This window comes from Cherax quadricarinatus, chromosome 64, assembly GCF_038502225.1.
Source record: "Cherax quadricarinatus isolate ZL_2023a chromosome 64, ASM3850222v1, whole genome shotgun sequence".
In the NCBI taxonomy this organism is placed as follows: Eukaryota; Metazoa; Arthropoda; class Malacostraca; order Decapoda; family Parastacidae; genus Cherax; species Cherax quadricarinatus.
Genome location: NC_091355.1, coordinates 11,922,615 through 11,946,985, shown reverse-complemented (window position 1 = coordinate 11,946,985; position 24,371 = coordinate 11,922,615). Strand labels below are relative to the sequence as shown.

The window sequence follows — 24,371 nt, the reverse complement described above, 5'->3', positions numbered from 1 at the left end:
TATAGAATAAACCAGTGTATTTTGTTTGTCTACATACACATCATAACTTTCTGAATGCATTGTTTACAGTTAAGGAAGATACTTCGAGGCCAGTGAGTGTGGTGTGTGGGTGGTGACTGTGGTGTGTGGGTGGTGAGTGTGGTAGGGGTTTGGTAGTGAAGCTGGTTGTTGATACCCAGTGGTGGCTGGTGGTGAACAAGAGTGCGTCAGTGAGGGGGAGGGGGGAGGTAAGTGATGGTAGTAGTTTGGGTGGTAATGGTGGTTGTGGTGATGGCAGCCAGCAGTGGCTGGTGGGAAGCCAGAGGAGATCGTCAGTGTGGTGGTGGAGGTGGCAGTAGTAGGACACACAGCGACCTCCCTCATCCAGTGACTGCCTCGCGCTGCTGCTGCTGCTGCTCTGCTGAGCAACACGTTCATGCCAAGTGTTCTCACCCACACACTTTAACAGCATCACACACACCTCTTAACCCATAACTTCACAGCGTTATGAAGAAACTATAATAAAATGATCATAACTAATTCATTCCGATAGAAAACCTTGGAAACAATGTAAATAATAACCAGACTGAGTGAAGCGAGCCTAAGAGATCACGTGTGTGTAACTAACCTCCTTGAAGATCTCCCTTCACTACTCGCTACCTGAGAAATTGACACTTATGCAGCGCTGCAATGCTAGTTAGTGATTTAAGCAATCCTTGTTGCGCTCATCGAAACTGCAAGATTTTCATTCTTCCTCTGAAGACATCAAGTAACCTCTAAAAGATACCTTAAAGACCTTGAAGAGATCTTCAGATGCTTCCGAGATTCCGGGGGAGAAAAAAAAAAAGCTTGTTTTCCATTAACCTCGAGCTCTCATCAAGGGCTTGAATGGATCTGCAGACGTTACAAGGACCTGGGAAAGTATTCAGCGGGGAAAAAATTGAGAGTTCCACATTAGACAAAATCACAGCGAATCCTATAGACACCCCGGCCAAGAAAATTCCCAGCAATTGTTCAGAGCTCATAGAAAACGTTCCTTGATAGCCAACACTCGCCTCTCAAGGGTTAAAAAACGAAAAACTCATATTTTTTGTTAATTAAAACTTTCCAAACATTTTCTAGGATAAAAACTTTGAGATAAATGCAAGAAACATTGCCAAGGTGTTTCCAGAAAACATGTTTGTGGAGCTTGTGTAAGAATATTTATGTCGTTTCTGCTTGGTACAACACGCTGGAAGATCCCTATCAGTAACTACATTCCAAATCCTCCAGGACAATAGTGTTGCAAGAGATTTACGCAAATATTTTCTTAAAAAATTAATTCTTCAGTTGAGTCACTTAGAAAAGATATGCTATTTTAGATCTTAAAAGGAAGATAAAAATTGTTGATATTGTTGCAAGTTGAGAAAGTTGCTGACACTTCGACAAGTGCAAGTAGACAAGGTTGTTGACACTACCCCAAGTGCAAGTAGACTAGTCACTACCGCAAGTGCAAGTAGACTAGTTGTCACTGCCGCAAGTGCAAGTAGACTAGTTGTCACTACGGCAAATATAAGTACACAAACTTGTTGGCACTACCGCAAGTGCAAGGAGACTAGTTTGTTGTCACTACCGCAAGTGCAAGTAGACTAGTTGTCACTACCGCAAGTGCAAGTAGACTAGTTTGCTGTCACTACCGCAAGTGCCAGTACAGAAAGTTGTTGATTCAATAACAACGTATTCTTGAGCTGTTTTTCAAGACAGTTTGACGCATCTCTAGAAAGATTTTTTTTGGGGGAAAGCAAAATCTTTCACATCATTTCCAGGAAGAGGAGCTTTCTCTGAGACTGTTGCAAGAGACATCATTCCATACCTCTGCAAGAGGCTACTGGGAGACCTGCAAGAAACTATATTGCAAAACTTTCCAGCAAGACTAGACCTCGCGGGTCGTGGGAGGCAAGACCATGGCCTGGAAGAGACTGTGTTGCCACGCATGGATTATTGCCATGGTTCTCTTCGTGGAAGGTACAGTAAAAAAAAGACTTTCCCTGATGAAGAATTAGACATATATGCAACATCAGTCCCTCATCCAAGGCTGAGGGACTGATTACCTCATCTTTTGTATATAGTTCTACTGTCTTCCCATTATGTCCTTGAATTTGTATTGATAAAGCCACTGGATGGCGAAACGTCTAAAATAAAGATACGCAAATGTTACATAAGTGTCTAATTCTTCATCTTGTAGTCATTGTATACCATACATGTATAAGACTTTCCTTATTAGAAAGGCCTCATCTAGCTGTCTCTCCCTTTTTTTCTTCTCTCACGTGCTATTCCAAGACTGGTGGAACTGGTTTGGTGATAGCGACAGGTTGTAGCTAAAATGTGTGTGTGTGTGTGTGTGTGTGTGTGTGTGTGTGTGTGTGTGTGTGTGTGTGTGTGTGTGTGCGTGTGTGTGCGTGTGTGTGTGTGTGTGTCACTGATCAAGACATATTAGCCACAAGTGGCGAAACATTTCTTTAATATCTTGATCAACTGATGAATAAAATATTTGAAACATTTGAGGATCTTGGAATGTAGATAAATGGTTCAGAGAACCGACAAATTGATAAATTAGACAAGTGCAACACTTGAGTATCTTTATTGTGGAAGCGTTTCGCTACACACTGGCTTCATCAGTCCAATATAAAGATGAAGATGCCCAAGTGTTGCACATGTATCTAACTAATCAACCCGAGTATCTTTATTAACGACACGTTTCAGCTGCACACCCGCGGCTTCTTCCGTCAGTTACAGGTAAATACAATGCTGGAAGTTGCGTAAATATTTTAGAAAATCGATAAGTTGGAGAATGAGAGACTTGTGCAACATTTGAGAATCTTTATTATGTCTCATTCTTCCTCAGTACTGAATATAGTTATAGTAGTACTGACGTCAGCAGTCCCATCACCCTCGGTGGGAGGTGGTCAGTCCCTCCAGTCTCCAGCACAGGCTTGCTGCCGTCTTGATTACCGCATCCGTGATTTTTACAATTAATTCTTCTTTACATTCTTATATGTGTGATCAGATATTCTTTGTTTTTGCCCTGCCTTATTCACTTAGATGTTTAACCTGGATGATCCGATCACCAAGCTGCTCAGCCTGGATGATCCGATCACCAAGCTTCTGAACCTGGATGATTCGATCACCAAGCTTCTCAACCTGGATGATCCGATCACCAAGCTTCTCAGTCTGGATGATCCGATCACCAAGCTTCTGAACCTGGATGATCCGATCACCAAGCTTCTGAACCTGGATGATTCGATCACCAAGCTTCTCAACCTGGATGATCCGATCACCAAGCTTCTCAGCCTGGATGATCCGATCACCAAGCTTCTGAACCTGGATGATACGATCACCAAGCTTCTCAACCTGGATGATACGATCACCAAGCTTCTCAACCTGGATGATCCGATCACCAAGCTTCTCAACCTGGATGATACGATCACCAAGCTTCTCAGCCTGGATGATCCGATCACCAAGCTTCTCAGCCTGGATGATCCGATCACCAAGCTTCTCAACCTGGATGATCCGATCACCAAGCTTCTCAGCCTGGATGATCCGATCACCAAGCTTCTCAACCTGGATGATCCGATCACCAAGCTTCTCAGTCTGGATGATCCGATCACCAAGCTTCTCAACCTGGATGATACGATCACCAAGCTTCTCAGCCTGGATGATACGATCACCAAGCTTCTCAACCTGGATGATACGATGACCAAGCTTCTCAGCCTGGATGATACGATCATCAAGCTTCTCAACCTGGATGATCCGATCACCAAGCTTCTCAACCTGGATGATCCGATCACCAAGCTTCTCAACCTGGATGATACGATCACCAAGCTTCTCAACCTGGATGATACGATCACCAAGCTTCTCAACCTGGATGATCCGATCACCAAGCTTCTCAACCTGGATGATCCGATCACCAAGCTTCTCAATCTGGATGATCCGATCACCAAGCTTCTCAACCTGGATGATCCGATCACCAAGCTTCTCAACCTGGATGATACGATCACCAAGCTTCTCAACCTGGATGATCCGATCACCAAGCTTCTCAACCTGGATGATCCGATCACCAAGCTTCTCAATCTGGATGATCCGATCACCAAGCTTCTCAACCTGGATGATACGATCACCAAGCTTCTCAGCCTGGATGATATGATCACCAAGCTTTAAGAAGAGACTGGACAAATATATGAGTGGGAGTGGCTGGGTTTGATTGGTGTCATTGGGTACGGGAGTTATTTCTTGGGGTACGGGAGCTATTTTCCGGGGTCAACGCCCCCATGGCCCGGTCGCAGATCAGTGTTTCTGGTAGATCAAAGTCTGATCAAGCAGGTTGTTTCTTTTGGGCACAGTCCGACTTAAAAACCATTCCTACTGGTCAGGAACTGATTGGAGGAACTTGTCGAGTTCACTCTTGAATACTGCCAGAAGTTTACTGGAAATTTTCCTTATGCACGGAGCAAGGGCACTGACAAGTTGGGGACCTCTAACACTCGTCGAGTTCTTTCTTACTGACACCGTCGTTCCCATGCTGTTTAGTGAAGGTATTTTGTATAGAGTGTAGTCATAGTAAGTGATTACGGTGCTCAGGCTTGAGATCAGTCCCTCTAGGATTTTCCAAGTGTAGTTATGATATATTTTTCTTGCCTACGTTCCAAGGTCATCAGACAATTCCAGTAGTTCAAAGCTTGACAGAATGTATACAGGCAGTGAAAATTCTCAGCAGTCTCTCCTTCCAAGGAAGGAGTCGTCAATATACTGTAGTATTTCAGCCCAGAAAGAACAAGTGACTTGAGAATCATCACTGGCTTATCTCTTGTCTTGAAAGTTCTAGCTATCCAGCTTATTTTCCTTGTAATAGCATTGACACAATTGTTGTGATTCTTAAATGTATGAGCTTCTGACATCATTAATTTTGTCTCGCTTTATTGATTTCAGCTTATCCTATACTGCGTTATAGTATTTATTTACCCCATTCTCCCATTGCAGAGTAAATGAAACTTGTCCTGTTAACAATCGTATTGTTGTCTGAGGGCTGCTGGGAGGCCTGATTTATCTCGTTTAAAGATCAATTGCTTACGAGGAACGCCACTCACAAAGTCTGGAGTCATTAGCAAAATATGCTATGGTACAATGTTTTATTTCTTCGAGCCTCACAAATAATGTAGATGAATAAGTGTATGAGTAAAATAGCACAAATGAAAGCCACTAATTTTGCAATGCACTTCGGGCAAAGGATCATACTGTTTTTAATTTTGTATACATAAATGACCTGCCAGGGAGAACTGAGTCAAATAAATCAATGTTTGCCAATCACTTAAAACTTATGAGGATAAGAACTAGATATAATGCTTTTATATGTACATGTAAAAAAAGACTACAGCAACAAATACACACACTCAGGTACTATATATGTATATAACTGTACATGTTCACAACAAGATGCATACATGAAAACCTGGACAAACTGAGTAAGTGCAATGTTATGTAAACTGGGGCATGAGACCCTCATACAAGGTTTCTTGACTCTGGTGAGGGGCTCTTGATCTAGGGAATTGGATCTGTGCTTCAGTTCCCTGAATTGGGTCTGAATACCTTCCACCCCCCCCCCTCCACAGGCGCTGTATAATCCCTTTTGGTTTAGCGCTCCCCCATGATTATAATAATTGGGCATGAGAGAAAGAGAACCAGACACTGAAAACAGAAAGGCGATAAACTGTAAATATTGCTCAGTCAGAAAGATCTTGGAGTGAACATTGCGCACAATTTTTTCTCCAGTGGTGTATATACATAACATACCATCTGCAGCATATGCGAAGATAGTTAATCCAAGACCTACCTTCAGAAACATCAGTAAAGTAGTATATCAGGGGTATACAATACCAACAAGTTGATTCTTCAAGACTACTGTGCTGATCACCTGCTCCTAGGCTGAGGGATTGATTACCTCGTCTTCCAGTCTTTTGTATATACTTCTAGTCTTGAGATTATGTCCTAGGAAATTAAATCTTCATCAGAGTACAAAACAAATTCTGGCCACAAAATAAAGCGAAACACCAGCGTCAAAGACCTGGGAGTGATCATGTCGGAGGATCTCACCTTCAAGGACCATAGCATTGTATCAATCGCATCTGCTAGAAAAATGACAGGATGGATAATGAGAACCTTCAAAACTAGGGAGGCCAAGCCCATGATGACACTCTTCAGGTCACTTGTTCTATCTAGGCTGGAATATTGCTGCACACTAACAGCACCTTTCAAGGCAGGTGAAATTGCTGACCTAGAAAATGTACAGAGAACCTTCACGGTGCGCATAACGGAGATAAAACACCTCAATTACTGGGAGCGCTTGAGGTTCCTAAACCTGTATTCCCTGGAACGCAGGCGGGAGAGATACATGATTATATACACCTGGAAAATCCTAGAGGGACTAGTACCGAACTTGCACACGAAAATCACTCACTACGAAAGCAAAAGACTTGGCAGACGATGCAACATCCAATGAAAAGCAGGGGTGTCACTAGCAGGTTAAGAGACCATACAATAAATGTCAGGGGCCCGAGACTGTTCAACTGCCTCCCAGCATACATAAGGGGGATTACCAACAGACCCCTGGCAGTCTTCAAGCTGGCACTGGACAAGCACCTAAAGTCGGTTCCTGACCAGCCGGGCTGTGGCTCGTACGTTGGTTTGCGTGCAGCTAGCAGCAACAGCCTGGTTGATCAGGCTCTGATCCACCAGGAGGCCTGGTCACAGACCGGGCCGCGGGGGCGTTGAACCCCGAAACTCCCTCCAGGTAAACTCCAGTAGTCGTTTTGATAAGGACCTGCCTCGCATGGGCCAGTAGGCCTTCTGCAGTGTTCCTCCATTCTTATGTTCTTATGTTCTCAACCTGGATGATACGATCACCAAGCTTCTCAACCTGGATGATACGATCACCAAGCTTCTCAACCTGGATGATACGATCACCAAGCTTCTCAACCTGGATGATACGATCACCAAGCTTCTCAACCTGGATGATACGATCACCAAGCTTCTCAACCTGGATGATACGATCACCAAGCTTCTCAACCTGGATGATACGATCAACAAGCTTCTCAACCTGGATGATACGATCAACAAGCTTCTCAACCTGGATGATACGATCAACAAGCTTCTCAACCTGGATGATACGATCAACAAGCTTCTCAACCTGGATGATACGATCAACAAGCTTCTCAACCTGGATGATACGATCAACAAGCTTCTCAACCTGGATGATACGATCAACAAGCTTCTCAACCTGGATGATACGATCACCAAGCTTCTCAACCTGGATGATACGATCAACAAGCTTCTCAACCTGGATGATACGATCAACAAGCTTCTCAACCTGGATGATACGATCAACAAGCTTCTCAACCTGGATGATACGATCAACAAGCTTCTCAACCTGGATGATACGATCAACAAGCTTCTCAACCTGGATGATACGATCAACAAGCTTCTCAACCTGGATGATACGATCAACAAGCTTCTCAACCTGGATGATACGATCAACAAGCTTCTCAACCTGGATGATACGATCAACAAGCTTCTCAACCTGGATGATACGATCAACAAGCTTCTCAACATTCGTAGTCACCTGCGAAGTCCTCATGAGTTGATGTTCAATGGTATGGAACAAGTTTCCTACCCACTGACTTGGCATCCTGGGCCAGCGGAAGCTTCAAGTCGTAATGGTAGTATGCTCAGCTCTGTACCCACCCTCTCTTCCCTCTCTCTCTCTCTCTCTCTCTCTCTCTCTCTCTCTCTATATATATATATATATATATATATATATATAATTATATTGTGTGTGTTACACACATAAGGCATCTTAAATACAGTGTTAGGAATTAGACAAACGTACAACACCTTGATACATTTATCTGAAAACGTTTCGCCAACCAGTACCTTTATCAATTCAATACAGAGTTATTATATGAAGAGAGAGGATGATGAGGTAATCAGTCCCTCAACCTGGCAGAATTATGCACACAGGACTGTGAAAGATGAGGTAATCAGTCATTCAGCTTAAAAGCCAGTGTTCAGTATCTTAGTCTTGATATATACAGGAGAGAGCTGTAAGCAGCTGTCAGCCAAAGGTTTCAATCAATCAGTTGACATGACTCCTTAATATACATTTAATGAACTGAACATATCGACTCCAGGCTGAGGGACTGATTACATCAAACTCCTCATCCTCCACTGTTTTTCTTTGCATTGGACTGAAGAAGCCACTGACTGGCGAAACATTTCCACAATAAGTATTCCCAATTGTTGCACAAGTGTCTCATTCTTCAACTCCGGGAAGATCCTGATCAAACGTGGATTGAAATGATCTGTCTCCGGCCTCTTTTAACCTGGTGACTGACCGGGCAGTCACCAAGGCCAAGGACTCGGGTGTATGTGCATGGAGGTGCCCAATATAAAGGTACCAGTTTTGGCTACTTGGAGAGCTGTTTACAGTTAGTGATGAAGCCGTTAAGGCGGCTCCTGGTGCACCCTTCATACAAGGGAAAATTCCTTATGGCAGGAAGACACTTTACAGAGTAAACATAATGAGTATCTCTGCATATGCTGTTTTCTCAGTACACTTGTCGCCAACTCTTCTAAAATACAACTTCCGACTGGTCCTTGATCAGTGCTATGGACCGAACAACTTTGATCAAGAATGAGGACTGAACACCTCAGTCTTTTCAGCAGTTTCCAGTACATTAATCATATCTGTATTAGACTAAAGTCTGCTGTACGGGAAAACGTCGCGGAAATAAATATATGTCAGTGTTGCACATAGGTCTCTCTCATCTATGAAATTCTTACATTGGATTGAGGTAAGAAATTACAAGCAGCTCTCATTGTCTTGTCTCAGAAGCTAGACAACACCTGTGATGAACTACGGACAAGGTAAGCGTATCACCTTCGATTATGTCACCGCTGTTGGAACCAGGATCTGTTAGAACCGAGCTCTGTTGGAATTAAGCTCTGCTGGAAATGGGTTCTGTCGGAACTAGACTGTTGGAGCAAGGCTCTGTTGGAACCGGACTCTGTTAGTCTCCTCAGCTAAGGTGGTCAGTCTCTCAGCTGAGGGACTGACCACCTCAAATACTATTTCTCCAAAGTTGATGGATTGATTACATCTTTATTTCACTACTACACCTGCTGTTTCTGTATTTGACTGAAGAAGTCTACTGTGTAGGTGAAAAGTTTCAACAATAAAGATACCCAACTGTTGCACATGTGTCTTAATCAACTTGTCGGAATTATATACCATTTTCAACACTATTATTGCTGGTGAATTTCTATTGATAAAGCCACCATCCAGTGGCTTTATCAAGAGAAATTCAATACAAAGTCACTGGATGGCGAAACGTCTACAAGTAGAGATGCCCAAATGTTGCACATGTGTCTAATTCTTCATCTTGTCGGTGTTGTACACCGTGTATATTATTGTTGGTATATGGCCAGAGAACACCAGACGTTCCATTACACAGTCATGTCACATGCAGACACAGTCTTGTCACCTCACATAAAACCATCAGTTTGTTACGTTACATACAATCATCAGTCTGTTACGTTACATGCAATCATCAGTCTATCACGTTACATACAATCATTAATCTTTTACGTTACATACAATCATCAATCTATTACGTTACATACAATCGTCTATCACGTTACATACAATCATCAGTCTTTGCTGTGACTGTCTCCTCACAATCTGCAGTTTCTGCAGGAGTGGTGTGGTCGAGGAAGGTTCCAGTACGACCACTAACAACGTGTTATGATGAATGTTGATGAGTGAGAGACAGGTGTCGGTATTCCATACCATGATAATGATGATCAGTGTTGATGAAGCTGTAAGAAAACCAGGCAACTGCTGATTTACGTTTCTATGTTCGTAGAAGCAAATGATTTCTCTTGTTTATATTATGCAAGAATGCTCTCTCTCTCTCTCTCTCTCTCTCTCTCTCTCTCTCTCTCTCTCTCTCTCTCTCTCTCTCTCTCTCTCTCTCTCTCTCTCCACTTGCACTCACCAGCGCATCGCATTAAGCCTGTTGTAACCTGCCTTACATGCATATTTAATTTATTTATGTGCAAGAATTATATATTCAAATACTTTTAACACTTTCTGTTGTTAATTAATGTGAATTCAACTCTAAATTTGGTGACACTTTACAAATTATATATATATATATATATATATATATATATATATATATATATATATATATATATATATATATATATATATATATATATATATATATATATATATGCAAAACAACCACTCTGAAAGAATAGAGAAATTCCAAGCGCTTTCGTGACTACTCACATTATCAAGGAACTATGAAAGTAAAGCATCCAAGGAAGGTATATAAGGGGTCTGGCCAGACCCCTTATATACCTTCCTTGGATGCTTTACTTTCATAGTTCCTTGATAATGTGAGTAGTCACGAAAGCGCTTGGAATTTCTCTATTCTTTCAGAGTGGTTGTTTTGCATATATATATATATATATATATATATATATATATATATATATATATATATATATATATATATATATATATATAAAGGATTTCCTAGACTCCCTACTCATTCTGCAATATTGCAAGCTCTTGATGTGTTGATTCCAACATGAGAGGCCTAGTGTTATCTTTCAACTCCGCCCGTGGTTTTGCATCTTGTGTCACTTGTTCACGAGATTTTATATATATATATATATATATATATATATATATATATATATATATATATATATATATATATATATACACAAGATGACTGTAAACAGGTGATATCACAATATGCAAAAGAACCACGGTGGAAAACTAGTGAGAAATCACGAAAGCGCTTGGAAGTTCACTATTTTAAAGAGAGTGATACTACACCAAACAGTATCTCACAAGGACAATAGAAGTCAGATGTTGCTTCAAAATACGACCTTAAGAAATGCATACCAGCACCCAAATTAAATATGAATGCCAGCGCTGGAGTAAATTCCAGTAATGAACTTGATCTAACATAGAACAAAGGAGGAGCACTGCCGCAGGCCTACGTATCTTTATTCCGAAACGTTTCACCTACACAGTAAGCTTCTTCAGTCGAGTACAGAGAATGAAGCAGAAGTAGTAGACATGTGAAGACGATATTAGTCCATCACCCTTGAAAATGTATTTCTAAGGTGGTCAGTCCCTCAGCCTGGAGGGACTGCTTCAGAGTCTGCAACAGTGTGAAGCTGAAGCAACGGTATAGAGACATATATACTGTCATAGGTGAGGCACAAATAATCTTGACAGGAGAGGCGGAGTCCACTAGAAGTAAGAATGTAATCACTGAGAGGGCAGGTCCAGGTCCAATTCCAATCCATCCCTTCTCACTTGTATACCATTTTCATATTCACTACGTGCCCATGTTGGGCGGTTCCTCCTTACACTCTACTCATATACATGTCCAACCTAATTCTTCGCGTCTATGACGCCACGTGTTAGTTTGTCCCACTCACCTACAACTCTACTGCTAAAGATTAATGAATTCTTGACCTGAAGGTTAGTATATAACCTACACCTGAAGTGCCGTGAAGTATCTTCTTCCTATATATGTTTCCAGCTTACATTTCATATCTGCTGAAATAGCTAAATCAGTAATTTATTAAGTAATAGTTAAATCAGTGATTTATTAAGTAATAGTTAAATCAGTGATTTATTAAGTAATAGTTAAATCAGCGATTTATTAAGTAATAGTTAAATCAGCGATTTATTAAGTAATAGTTAAATCAGCGATTTATTAAGCAACAGTTAACGTTAGTAACAAGTCTGTTTCATGATAGAATTAATTCTCTAGGTGATATAGCATAAATACATTCTCAGTTTGCTTATTCAGAGTGATTGCTGCGTTGTGAATTTAAAGCGTCTCTTCTGCTAAGTCGACACGGAAATATAAACACAAGGCTGAAATTTTTAGTGTCTAAAGGGCGTCAGCATTAGATCTGGGAAAGAGTGGTCATGTCTTGCTATAACATAGTGTATTAAATATGACTCAGGAGATGAAAAATCAATGCATAAAGAGGAACGAACATAAATACGAGTTATATTTTTAGTTTCTCTAAACAATGTCATATCACGAGAGAGAGAAATAATTCGTAGAGAGATCAATAACATATATAAAAATGGAATTAAACAATTGATTTTAGGATGGTTTAATGGAAGATTATGTAGAAGTATGAAAACAAAACTAGAAACAACATGGTAAGAGAGCCAGTCAAGAAAATTATCAGAGATTGAAGGAGGCCAGAAACGAAAATACAACTGTAAGGGGAGAGGAAGATAGATTTAAAAAAATAAGAAATGACTGACAAAAGCAAGGGAGAACCAAATCTTTTATTCAGGTTTGTAAAAAAAAAGCATACATGTTCAAAGGAAAAAATACCACTAGAACTAGGTAAGGCAACAGCACTAGAACCAGGTAAGGCAACAGCACTAGAACCAGGTAAGGCAGCAGCACTAGAACCAGGTAAGGCAGCAGCACTAGAACCAGGTAAGGCAGCAGCACTAGAACCAGGTAAGGCAACAGCACTAGAACCAGGTAAGGCAGCAGCACTAGAACCAGGTAAGGCAGCAGCACTAGAACCAGGTAAGGCAACAGCACTAGAACCAGGTAAGGCAGCAGCACTAGAACCAGGTAAGGCAGCAGCACTAGAACCAGGTAAGGCAGCAGCACTAGAACCAGGTAAGGCAGCAGCACTAGAACCAGGTAAGGCAGCAGCACTAGAACCAGGTAAGGCAACAGCACTAGAACCAGGTAAGGCAGCAGCACTAGAACCAGGTAAGGCAGCAGCACTAGAACCAGTTAATGCAGCAGCACTAGAACCACTTAAGGCAGCAGCACTAGAACCACTTAAGGCAGCAGCACTAGAACCACTTAAGGCAGCAGCACTAGAACCACTTAAGGCAGCAGCACTAGAACCGCTTAAGGCAGCAGCACTAGAACCACTTAAGGCAGCAGCACTAGAACCACTTAAGGCAGCAGCACTAGAACCACTTAAGGCAGCAGCACTAGAACCACTTAAGGCAGCAGCACTAGAACCACTTAAGGCAGCAGCACTAGAACCACTTAAGGCAGCAGCACTAGAACCACTTAAGGCAGCAGCACTAGAACCACTTAAGGCAGCAGCACTAGAACCACTTAAGGCAGTAGCACTAGAACCACTTAAGGCAGCAGCACTAGAACCACTTAAGGCAGCAGCACTAGAACCACTTAAGGCAGCAGCACTAGAACCACTTAAGGCAGCAGCACTAGAACCACTTAAGGCAGTAGCACTAGAACCACTTAAGGCAGCAGCACTAGAACCACTTAAGGCAGCAGCACTAGAACCACTTAAGGCAGCAGCACTAGAACCACTTAAGGCAGCAGCACTAGAACCACTTAAGGCAGTAGCACTAGAACCACTTAAGGCAGCAGCACTAGAACCACTTAAGGCAGCAGCACTAGAACCACTTAAGGCAGCAGCACTAGAACCACTTAAGGCAGCAGCATTAGAACCACTTAAGGCAGCAGCACTAGAACCACTTAAGGCAGCAGCACTAGAACCACTTAAGGCAGCAGCACTAGAACCACTTAAGGCAGCAGCACTAGAACCACTTAAGGCAGCAGCACTAGAACCACTTAAGGCAGCAGCACTAGAACCACTTAAGGCAGCAGCACTAGAACCACTTAAGGCAGCAGCACTAGAACCACTTAAGGCAGCAGCACTAGAACCACTTAAGGCAGCAGCACTAGAACCACTTAAGGCAGCAGCACTAGAACCACTTAAGGCAGCAGCACTAGAACCACTTAAGGCAGCAGCACTAGAACCACTTAAGGCAGCAGCACTAGAACCACTTAAGGCAGCAGCACTAGAACCACTTAAGGCAGCAGCACTAGAACCACTTAAGGCAGCAGCACTAGAACCACTTAAGGCAGCAGCACTAGAACCACTTAAGGCAGCAGCACTAGAACCACTTAAGGCAGCAGCACTAGAACCACTTAAGGCAGCAGCACTAGAACCACTTAAGGCAGCAGCACTAGAACCACTTAAGGCAGCAGCACTAGAACCACTTAAGGCAGCAGCACTAGAACCACTTAAGGCAGCAGCACTAGAACCACTTAAGGCAGCAGCACTAGAACCACTTAAGGCAGCAGCACTAGAACCACTTAAGGCAGCAGCACTAGAACCACTTAAGGCAGCAGCACTAGAACCACTTAAGGCAGCAGCACTAGAACCACTTAAGGCAGCAGCACTAGAACCACTTAAGGCAGCAGCACTAGAACCACTTAAGGCAGCAGCACTAGAACCACTTAAGGCAGCAGCACTAGAACCACTTAAGGCAGCAGCACTAGAACCACTTAAGGCAGCAGCACTAGAACCGCTTAAGGCAGCAGCACTAGAACCACTTAAGGCAGCAGCACTAGAACCACTTAAGGCAGCAGCACTAGAACCACTTAAGGCAGCAGCACTAGAACCACTTAAGGCAGCAGCATTAGAACCACTTAAGGCAGCAGCACTAGAACCACTTAAGGCAGCAGCACTAGAACCACTTAAGGCAGCAGCACTAGAACCACTTAAGGCAGCAGCACTAGAACCACTTAAGGCAGCAGCACTAGAACCACTTAAGGCAGCAGCACTAGAACCACTTAAGGCAGCAGCACTAGAACCACTTAAGGCAGCAGCACTAGCACCACTTAAGGCAGCAGCACTAGAACCACTTAAGGCAGCAGCACTAGAACCACTTAAGGCAGCAGCACTAGAACCACTTAAGGCAGCAGCACTAGAACCACTTAAGGCAGCAGCACTAGAACCACTTAAGGCAGCAGCACTAGAACCACTTAAGGCAGCAGCACTAGAACCACTTAAGGCAGCAGCACTAGAACCACTTAAGGCAGCAGCACTAGAACCACTTAAGGCAGCAGCACTAGCACCACTTAAGGCAGCAGCACTAGCACCACTTAAGGCAGCAGCACTAGAACCACTTAAGGCAGCAGCACTAGCACCACTTAAGGCAGCAGCACTAGAACCACTTAAGGCAGCAGCACTAGAACCACTTAAGGCAGCAGCACTAGAACCACTTAAGGCAGCAGCACTAGAACCACTTAAGGCAGCAGCACTAGAACCACTTAAGGCAGCAGCACTTTCAGTTTTAAAATAATGGCCAAAAATATTTTACTGTCCATTAAAACTTCTAGAATTTTATTATAAAACAAACTGACAGACAAATGACAGCTAACAAGTGTTGTTTTGGAGTAAGACGTATGTGCATCAGCTAGATTTCTTTGTTGTTGAGTGAAACGTTTCGCCTAAGCAGTAGACTTTTTTCAATCAAACACAGAGGCAGTAAGCGTAGTAACGAAGTAAACATGATGTAATCAATCCATCAGTTTTGGAGAAATAGTTTGCGAGGTGGTCAGTCCCTCAGCCTGGAGAAGTATTTACCTCCATAGTGTACAGTCAACAATACACACACCCGGCTCCTGCACAGGTGTATTACTCTTCAGTCTGTCGGTATTATATACCATTTCAACAAGTCTTGCTGTAAAAACATCGGGAAAGAATAAGAGTAAATTTATTTTTCGACTGTAAATTCGTATATAAAAATTCTATTAATCTTTTATGACTTACGATAGTAGTTTAAAAAAATGGAAGGCAGAGTTACCTTGATCTAGAATTTAGGAAAACATTGTCAGGGTTCCCATGAATGACTAATTTGTAAATAAAAAATGTGAAAAAACGGCATTTTTTTACATGTGAGAGAGACATTCTGTTTGATAGGAAAATGTGAACAGTTAGAAAAAGAAAAAAATGTGCTGGTAAAACGTGACCAGCGGGATCCCACAAGGATGTGTCCTTCCCCAGATAACGTTTTAAATTACTGTCAGAAACTTAACATAAAGAATCTAAAGCTATACGAATATATCTGCAGTTGATACAGAAAAGTTATGTAATATAAACAACAAAAAATAACTAAATCTAAATAACTTGGATACATTGAGCAAATAGAGAGGCAGATGGATGATGGAATTTAATGTAGATAAACGTCATATGAGGGAAACTGGAGGAAAATAAATTAGGTCACGTGAAAAATATAGACTGTCACAAATATGGAAAATGGAAGTGAGAGAAACCTAGAAGTTACCATCCAAAAAATTGTCACCGGAAAATAAAATAAACGAAATTAAGAAATTCAAATGATACATTAAAGAATTACAAAACAGATTTTTTTTAAATCTGACTAAAGATGTGAACGAAGTCGTTTATCAGACACCATAGGTCAAAATTAGAATATGCATCTAGTGTGTGGTACCCACAACTCAGAAAAAGATTGAAAAAAACTACAAAACTGCTACCAAATATGTAAAATGTGAATTAGGAATTATCTTGGTGACTCCTACACACCCCATTCTCCCAGACCCTCCATCTCACCCTTGAGAACCTTCCTCTCCTACCCTCGTCCCTGAGGGAAACTGCTATAAACTGAGGGGAGGTTGGTGTAGAGTGAGGTAAAGTTGGTGTAAGTTAAGGGTAGCCTTCTGTTGGCAGAGGGGAGGCTGGTGTAGGCTGGTGTCGGCTGAGGGGAGGCTGCTGGAGGCTGAGGGGAGACTGGTGTAGGCTGAGGGAAGGCTGGTGTCGGCTGAGGGGAGACTGGTGTAGGCTGAGGGAAGGCTGGTGTAGGCTGACGGGAGGCTGGTGTAGGCTGAGGAGAGGCTGTCACTGAGTGGTGACCACAGAGGCTATAAGGCTCATCTCCGCCTGGAACACAGGGTTAAGGTGTCTTAATTTGCATAAGCGATCGTTTTTCGAGTCGAGTGGGGAATAGGGGGAGTGAAGGGGAATAGGGGGAGTGAAGGGGAATAGGGGGAGTGAAGGGGAATAGAGGGAGTGAAGGGGAATAGGGGGAATGAAGGGAAATAGGGAGAGTTTGGAATAGGAGTGAATGGTAATAGGGGGAGTGAGTGGGGAATAGTGGGAGTGAAGGGGAACAAGGGGAGTGGGGAAAAGGGATGTGAAGACAGAAGGGGTGTGGTTAAGAAGGGACTGAGGGTTAAAGCTTCGTCATATCTGGGATACACTGTCTTGTCACTATCACCACCATTATTATCACCACTATCACCATAATTACTACCACCATCACTGTGACCACAACCATTATCATCACCACTATCACCACAATTACTACCACCACCATTATCACAACTACCCCTATCACCACAATTACTACCACCATTATCACCACCAGCACTCTCATCTTCCTCTACCTAGCCCTACACACACACACGTGTTACATTAATTACGAATGTGACGCCAATTAACTTACATATCTATGAGAGAATACCAGAAGGTCAAGCTAGTGATTCCCCTGTACAGCATCTAGCCTCTCTCAGTCTGGTCATCATAGACTCAACACTTACCTCTCTACTCTTCTCTGTTCTTGTCATGTAGATTCACTTCTCTGGTAGAGTATGCATTCGTTGGTGAGGCGGAACATATATCTTATAAAAAACAAAACGACCAACACCGTCACTGGAACAATACACAAAATAACCCGTACACCAATAATCCGTGCGGGTTATTTGTGTGTATATCTCGTAACTCTGTGCGACTCTGCTCACGGTCTTATATACAGGTAGTGATTTTTTTACAATTTCTGAGGTTCTGAGAGAGACTCGCTATTTTTCAGGAATATAAAGGTACAATACCATGACTGGAACAATTCACAAATATGTGGACACAAACTGTACATGTACAGTTTGTGTCTTCAACTATACACAAGTGTCTTTTTGTAGGTATCACCATATTTTTCAGTTCACATATAACCCGCACATAGGTGAATGAAACTTATGACAACATTTCGGTCTGACTTATTAAGGGTCCAAATCGGACCGAAACGTCGTCATAAGGTTCTTTCTACTATGTGAGAGTTATTTGTGTATTATGCTTCAGTTCCTAAGTCTAACTCTAGACTTAACCTTGTTGAGTAACAGGACGTAAGTGTAACTAATGTAACATTTTATTGTGGCAACGTTTCGCTCTCCAGGAGCTTTATCAAGCCATTACAAACAATACATGGACACAGAGGGTATATATAGGCTTAGACTGAGGTGTAATAATAGTTGTTATAACTTTCTATTGAAGAGCAAGTTGGTTTTACCACTACAACTACTACACCTCACCCTAAGCCTATATATACCCTCTGTGTCCATATATTGTTTGTAACGGCTTGATAAAGCTCCTAGAGAGCGAAACGTTGCCACAATAAAATGACTGGCATGTACTCAGATTCAGTAATTGGGGAGTTTTTTTTTTTTTGCCATGTATAGAGGATTTATCGACAGTTCCCAGTTAAGTTTGTTTGCCTGACGCTGTGATCCTCACAGTCACTTTGCGTCTCCTACCTTGCCTGACGCTGTGATCCTCAGTCACTTTGCGTCTCCTACCTTGTCTGACGCTGTGATCCTCACAGTCACTTTGCGTCTCCTACCTTGCCTGACGCTGCGATCCTCACGGTTACTTTGCGTCTCCTACCTTGCCTGACGCTGTGATCCTCACGGTTACTTTGCGTCTCCTACCTTGCCTGACGCTGTGATCCTCAGTCACTTTGCGTCTCCTACCTTGCCTGACGCTGTGATCCTCACGGTTACTTTGCGTCTCCTCCTTCCTTGCCTGACGTTGTACCACTCACGACTATGTGTATTTAACTGTTTGGCGAACTGGTCGCCTTATTGTTCAAGCTGCGCTTGTTACCTCTCTGTTGGTCAGACAGTTTATTACTCAAATTGAAATAACGGAACAATGTCTCTTCAGATCAGAAATGAGTCACAGTCTATATTTATTTGGTTATACTAAGTTAAATCTGCACTATATACTTTTATGTCCACATAACATACGTGTGTCCTCACCACCATTGTTAAAAATTTATATCTTACTGTTTAGAAGGCTATTGACGAAACAATAAGATATGTAAGTCTTATTGAGCACACTACACCTACAAATCCTATACTCTACCAGAACATACTCCCATCTTGTGTTCTCCTACAGCACTCCCACTCCTGTCTTGTACTTTACACTCCCACACACATCCTGTACTTTCCCATTGACTGACGGAATAAGATACAATAAAATATCCAAGTCTTGTTGAGCACATTACTCACACACATACAGTACCATTTCTAGTACTCTCGAGTACAATGAAGTACAGTGAGGTACCAGATGGTACAATTTATCTTTAAGAGTATAATATTGTACAGTCTATTAAGTAAAGTGTTAAAAGCACAGTTTAAAAAAAATAGAGAAATATTGAAGACTGGTAATAATAAGGTAGTGAAGCTGGTGGTATGTAAGAGTGTTATTCTGCTGACACATTTGAAAGTAAATATTAATAATATTAATATATATATATATATATATATATATATATATATATATATATATATATATATATATATATATATATATATATATATATATATATATATTAGAGTTCACAGACTTTTATTTGTGATTATTTATTCACACAGCTGTTATCCAATTCACTTAACACCAAAGCGCTGTGAAAAGCACAATATGGTATACGATAATTGGTTTGAATTCTTTCTGACGAGCTGTTACAAAGAGAGAGATAGAGAGAGAGAAGCAAGATGCTAGAGGGGGATCAGTAAGTTGACTTTATCGTTAGGTTAGGTAAGATTTGTCAAGAAACAAAGGAAATGTTTCGTGACGCGGGTTTTAGTTTTATGATCCACCACTGGAACTTTTGGTCACCTGACTGAGGCCTTCCACTGGCTTACCCGTCCACTTTTTTAAAAATTAAGGGCATAATTACAACCATCATTTGATTTCTAGTATTTTCTGATAGATGTCTAAATTAACAGACGTACCAGCACGCACGCACACACACACACGCACACACACACACACACACACACACACACACACACACACACACACACACACACACACACACACACACACACACACACACACACAGTGATGGAGGCCACTCAACCCACCAAGACCACTACCTCTAGCAAACGCGAAATTGAAAGTCGAGCAGAAGTGTGAAGAGTTATTGTTGAAGTTGTGGAGGTGGAGAGTGTGTGTGTGTGTGTATGTGTGTGTGTGTGTGTGTGTGTGTGTGTGTGTGTGTGTGTGTGTGTGGATTCTCACCCCGTCCCCACCTCTTAATGTTGTATTGTGCCTCCAATTGTACCCACCTGGTGTGTAGTGGTGGTGTGTAGTGGTGTTGTGTGGTGGTGGTGTGTAGTGGTGGTGGTGGTGGTGCGTAGCGGTGGTTGTGGTGGTGTGTAGTAGTGGTGCTGTGTGGTTGTGTGTAGTAGTGATGGTAGTGTGTAGTGGTGCGTAGTGGTGGTGTTGTAGTGTTGGTGGGGTAGTGGGGCTGGTGGTGGTGGTGTGTGGTAGTAGTGGTGTGTAGTGGTGGTGGTGGTGCGTAGGGGTGGTTGTGGTGGTGTGTAGTAGTGGTGCTGTGTGGTTGTGTGTAGTAGTGATGGTGGTGTGTAGTGGTTAGTGGTGGTTTATAGTGGTGTGTAGTGGTGATGTAGTGATGGTGTGTGTAGTGATGGTGCGTGATGGTTGTGTGGTGGTGGTGATAGTGTAGTGATGGTGGTGCAGTGGTGGTGTGTGGTGGTGGTGTAGTGATGGTGGTGCAGTGGTGTAGTGGTGGTGTAGTGGTGGTGTAGTGATGGTGTAGTGATGGTGTAGTGATGTGTTGTGGTGAAGTGGTGGCGGTGTAGTCGTGTGTAGTGGTGGTGTGTGGTGGTGTTAGCATGTAGTGGTGGTGGTAGTTGCCGTGGTGGTGGTACTAATCGTAGTAGTTGTGGTAATAGTAATCGTAGTGGTGGTAGTAGTAGTAGTAATCGTAGTGGTGGTGGTAGTAATCGTAGTGGTGGTAGTAGTAATCGTAGTGGTGGTAGTAGTAGTAATCGTAGTGGTGGTAGTAGTAGTAATCGTAGTGGTGGTAGTAGTAGTAATCGTAGTGGTGGTGGTAGTAGTAATCGTAGTGGTGGTGGTAGTAGTAGTAATCGTAGTGGTGGTGGTAGTAGTAATCGTAATGGTAGTAGTAGTAATCGTAGTGGTGGTGGTAGTAGTAATCGTAATGGTGGTAGTAGTAGTAATCGTAGTGGTGGTAGTAATCGTAGTGGTGTTGGTAGTAGTAATCGTAGTGGTGGTAGTAGTAGTAATCGTAGTCGTGGTAGTAGTAGTAATCGCAGTGGTGGTATTAGTAATCGTAGTGGTGGTAGTAGTAGTAATCGTAGTGGTGGTGGTAGTAGTAATCGTAATGGTGGTGGTAGTAGTAATCGTAGTGGTGGTGGTGTCATGCCGTAAACCTCCGCACATAAGCACACTTAATCACCTGCAAACATATGCCATTTCTACATTCTACTTATAATCTCACCTTCGCCAACTAATCCCCCTTGGACGAGCCTAGGATTACACTTGCAGGCAAATTGATAAATCTACAGAAAATCCTTAACTCTCCGTGCTAGGATTTACCCCATCCTTTGGTTCCGGGAAGGTCTTTGAAAGGTAGGATTTAACCAGGATTTTCTATTTATCGTGTTAAACTAGTTGGGATTTGCACTAGTAAAACTGTTTTGGAAGCTTCTGAACGTTAGTTACCTCAGTAGTGTTAACTAGATGCTAGTTACCTCAGTAGTGTTAACTAGATGCTAGTTACCTCAGTAGTGTTAACTAGATGCTAGTTACCTCAGCAGTGTTAACTAGATGCTGGTTACCTCAGCAGTGTTAACACTACTGAGGTGACTAGCATCTAGTTAACACTGCTGAGGTGACTAGCATCTAGTTAACACTACTAAGGTGACTAGCATCTAGTTAACACTACTGAGGTAACTAGCATCTAGTTAACACTACTGAGGTAACTAGCTTCTAGTTAATACTACTGAGGTAACTAGCATCTAGTTAACACTACTGAGGTGGCTAGCATATAGTTAACACTACTGAGGTGACTAGCATCTAGTTAACTATATGCTAGTCACCTCAGTAGTGTTAACTAGATGCTAGTTACCTCAGTAGTATTAACTAGAAGCTAGTTACCTCAGTAGTGTTAACTAGATGCTAGTTACCTCAGTAGTGTTAACTAGATGCTAGTCACCTTAGTAGTGTTAACTAGATGCTAGTCACCTCAGCAGTGTTAACTAGATGCTAGTCACCTCAGTAGTGCTGACTAGATGCTAGTTACCTCAGTAGTGCTAACTAGATGCTAGTCACCTCAGTAGTGTTAACTAGATGCTAGTCACCTCAGTAGTGTTAACTAGATGCTAGTCACCCCAGTAGTGTTAACTAGATGCTAGTTACCTCAGTAGTAATAACTAGAAGCTAGTTACCTCAGTAGTGTTAACTAGATGCTAGTTGCTTCAGTAGTGTTAACTAGATGCTAGTTACCTCAGTAGTGCTAACTAGATGCTAGTTACCTCAGTAGTGCTAACTAATGCTAGTCACCTCAGTAGTGCTAACTAGATGCTAGTCACCTCAGTAGTGTTAACTAGATGCTAGTTACCTCAGTAGTGTTAACTAGATGCTAGTCACCCCAGTAGTGTTAACTAGATGCTAGTTGCCTCAGTAGTGTTAACTAGATGCTAGTTACCTCAGTAGTAATAACTAGAAGCTAGTTACCTCAGTAGTGTTAACTAGATGCTAGTTGCCTCAGTAGTGTTAACTAGATGCTAGTTACCTCAGTAGTGTTAACTAGATGCTAGTTACCTCAGTAGTGCTAACTAGATGCTAGTTACCTCAGTAGTGCTAACTAATGCTAGTCACCTCAGTAGTGCTAACTAGATGCTAGTTACCTCAGTAGTGTTAACTAGATGCTAGTTACCTCAGTGTTAACTAGATGCTAGTTACCTCAGTGTTAACTAGATGCTAGTTACCTCAGTAGTGTTAACTAGAAGCTAGTTACCTCAGTAGTGTTAACTAGATGATAGTTACCTCAGTAGTGTTAACTAGATGCTAGTTACCTCAGTAGTGTTAACTAGATGCTAGTTACCTCAGTAGTGTTAACTAGATGCTAGTTACCTCAGTGTTAACTAGATGCTAGTTACCTCAGTAGTGTTAACTAGATGCTAGTTACCTCAGTAGTGTTAACTAGATGCTAGTTACCTCAGTATTGTTAATTAGATGCTAGTTACCTCAATAGTGTTAACTAGATGCTAGTTACCTCATCAGTGTTAACTAGTGCTAGTTACCTCAATAGTGTTAACTAGATGCTAGTTACCTCATCAGTGTTAACTAGATGCTGGTTACCTCAGTAGTGTTAACTAGATGCTGGTTACCTCAGTGTTAACTAGATGCTGGTTACCTCAGCAGTGTTAACTAGATGCTAGTTACCTCAGCAGTGTTAACTAGATGCTAGTTACCTCAGCAGTGTTAACTAGATGCTGGTTACCTCAGCAGTGTTAACTAGATGCTAGTTACCTCAGTAGTGTTAACTAGATGCTAGTTACCTCAGTAGTGTTAACTAGATGCTAGTTACCTCAGCAGTGTTAACTAGATGCTGGTTACCTCAGCAGTGTTAACTAGATGCTAGTTACCTCATCAGTGTTAACTAGTGCTAGTTACCTCAATAGTGTTAACTAGATGCTAGTTACCTCATCAGTGTTAACTAGATGCTGGTTACCTCAGTAGTGTTAACTAGATGCTGGTTACCTCAGCAGTGTTAACTAGATGCTAGTTACCTCAGCAGTGTTAACTAGATGCTAGTTACCTCAGCAGTGTTAACTAGATGCTGGTTACCTCAGCAGTGTTAACTAGATGCTAGTTACCTCAGTAGTGTTAACTAGATGCTAGTTACCTCAGTAGTGTTAACTAGATGCTAGTTACCTCAGCAGTGTTAACTAGATGCTAGTTACCTCAGCAGTGTTAACTAGATGCTGGTTACCTCAGCAGTGTTAACTAGATGCTAGTTACCTCAGTAGTGTTAACTAGATGCTAGTTACCTCAGTAGTGTTAACTAGATGCTAGTTACCTCAGCAGTGTTAACTAGATGCTAGTTACCTCAGCAGTGTTAACTAGATGCTAGTTACCTCAGTAGTGTTAACTAGATGCTAGTTACCTCAGTAGTGTTAACTAGATGCTAGTTACCTCAGTAGTGTTAACTAGATGCTAGTTACCTCAGTAGTGTTAACTAGATGCTAGTTACCTCAGTAGTGTTAACTAGATGCTAGTTACCTCAGTAGTGTTAACTAGATGCTAGTTACCTCAGTAGTGTTAACTAGATGCTAGTTACCTCAGTAGTGTTAACTAGATGCTAGTTACCTCAGTAGTGTTAACTAGATGCT

At 42.1% G+C, this 24,371-nt stretch overlaps 1 protein-coding gene across 1 annotated transcript in view; it reads left to right on the top strand.

The window, feature by feature from the left end:
- The first annotated feature begins 308 nt into the window (after window positions 1-308).
- The window catches only part of LOC128700027 (uncharacterized), a 193,661-nt gene continuing 169,598 nt past the window's right edge, over window positions 309-24,371 (top strand). The window contains exon 1 of the mRNA XM_053792963.2: window positions 309-1,983. Coding sequence (XP_053648938.1) covers window positions 1,923-1,983 — 61 coding nt within the window. The 5' untranslated portion in view covers window positions 309-1,922. The remainder of the gene's footprint in view (window positions 1,984-24,371) is intronic.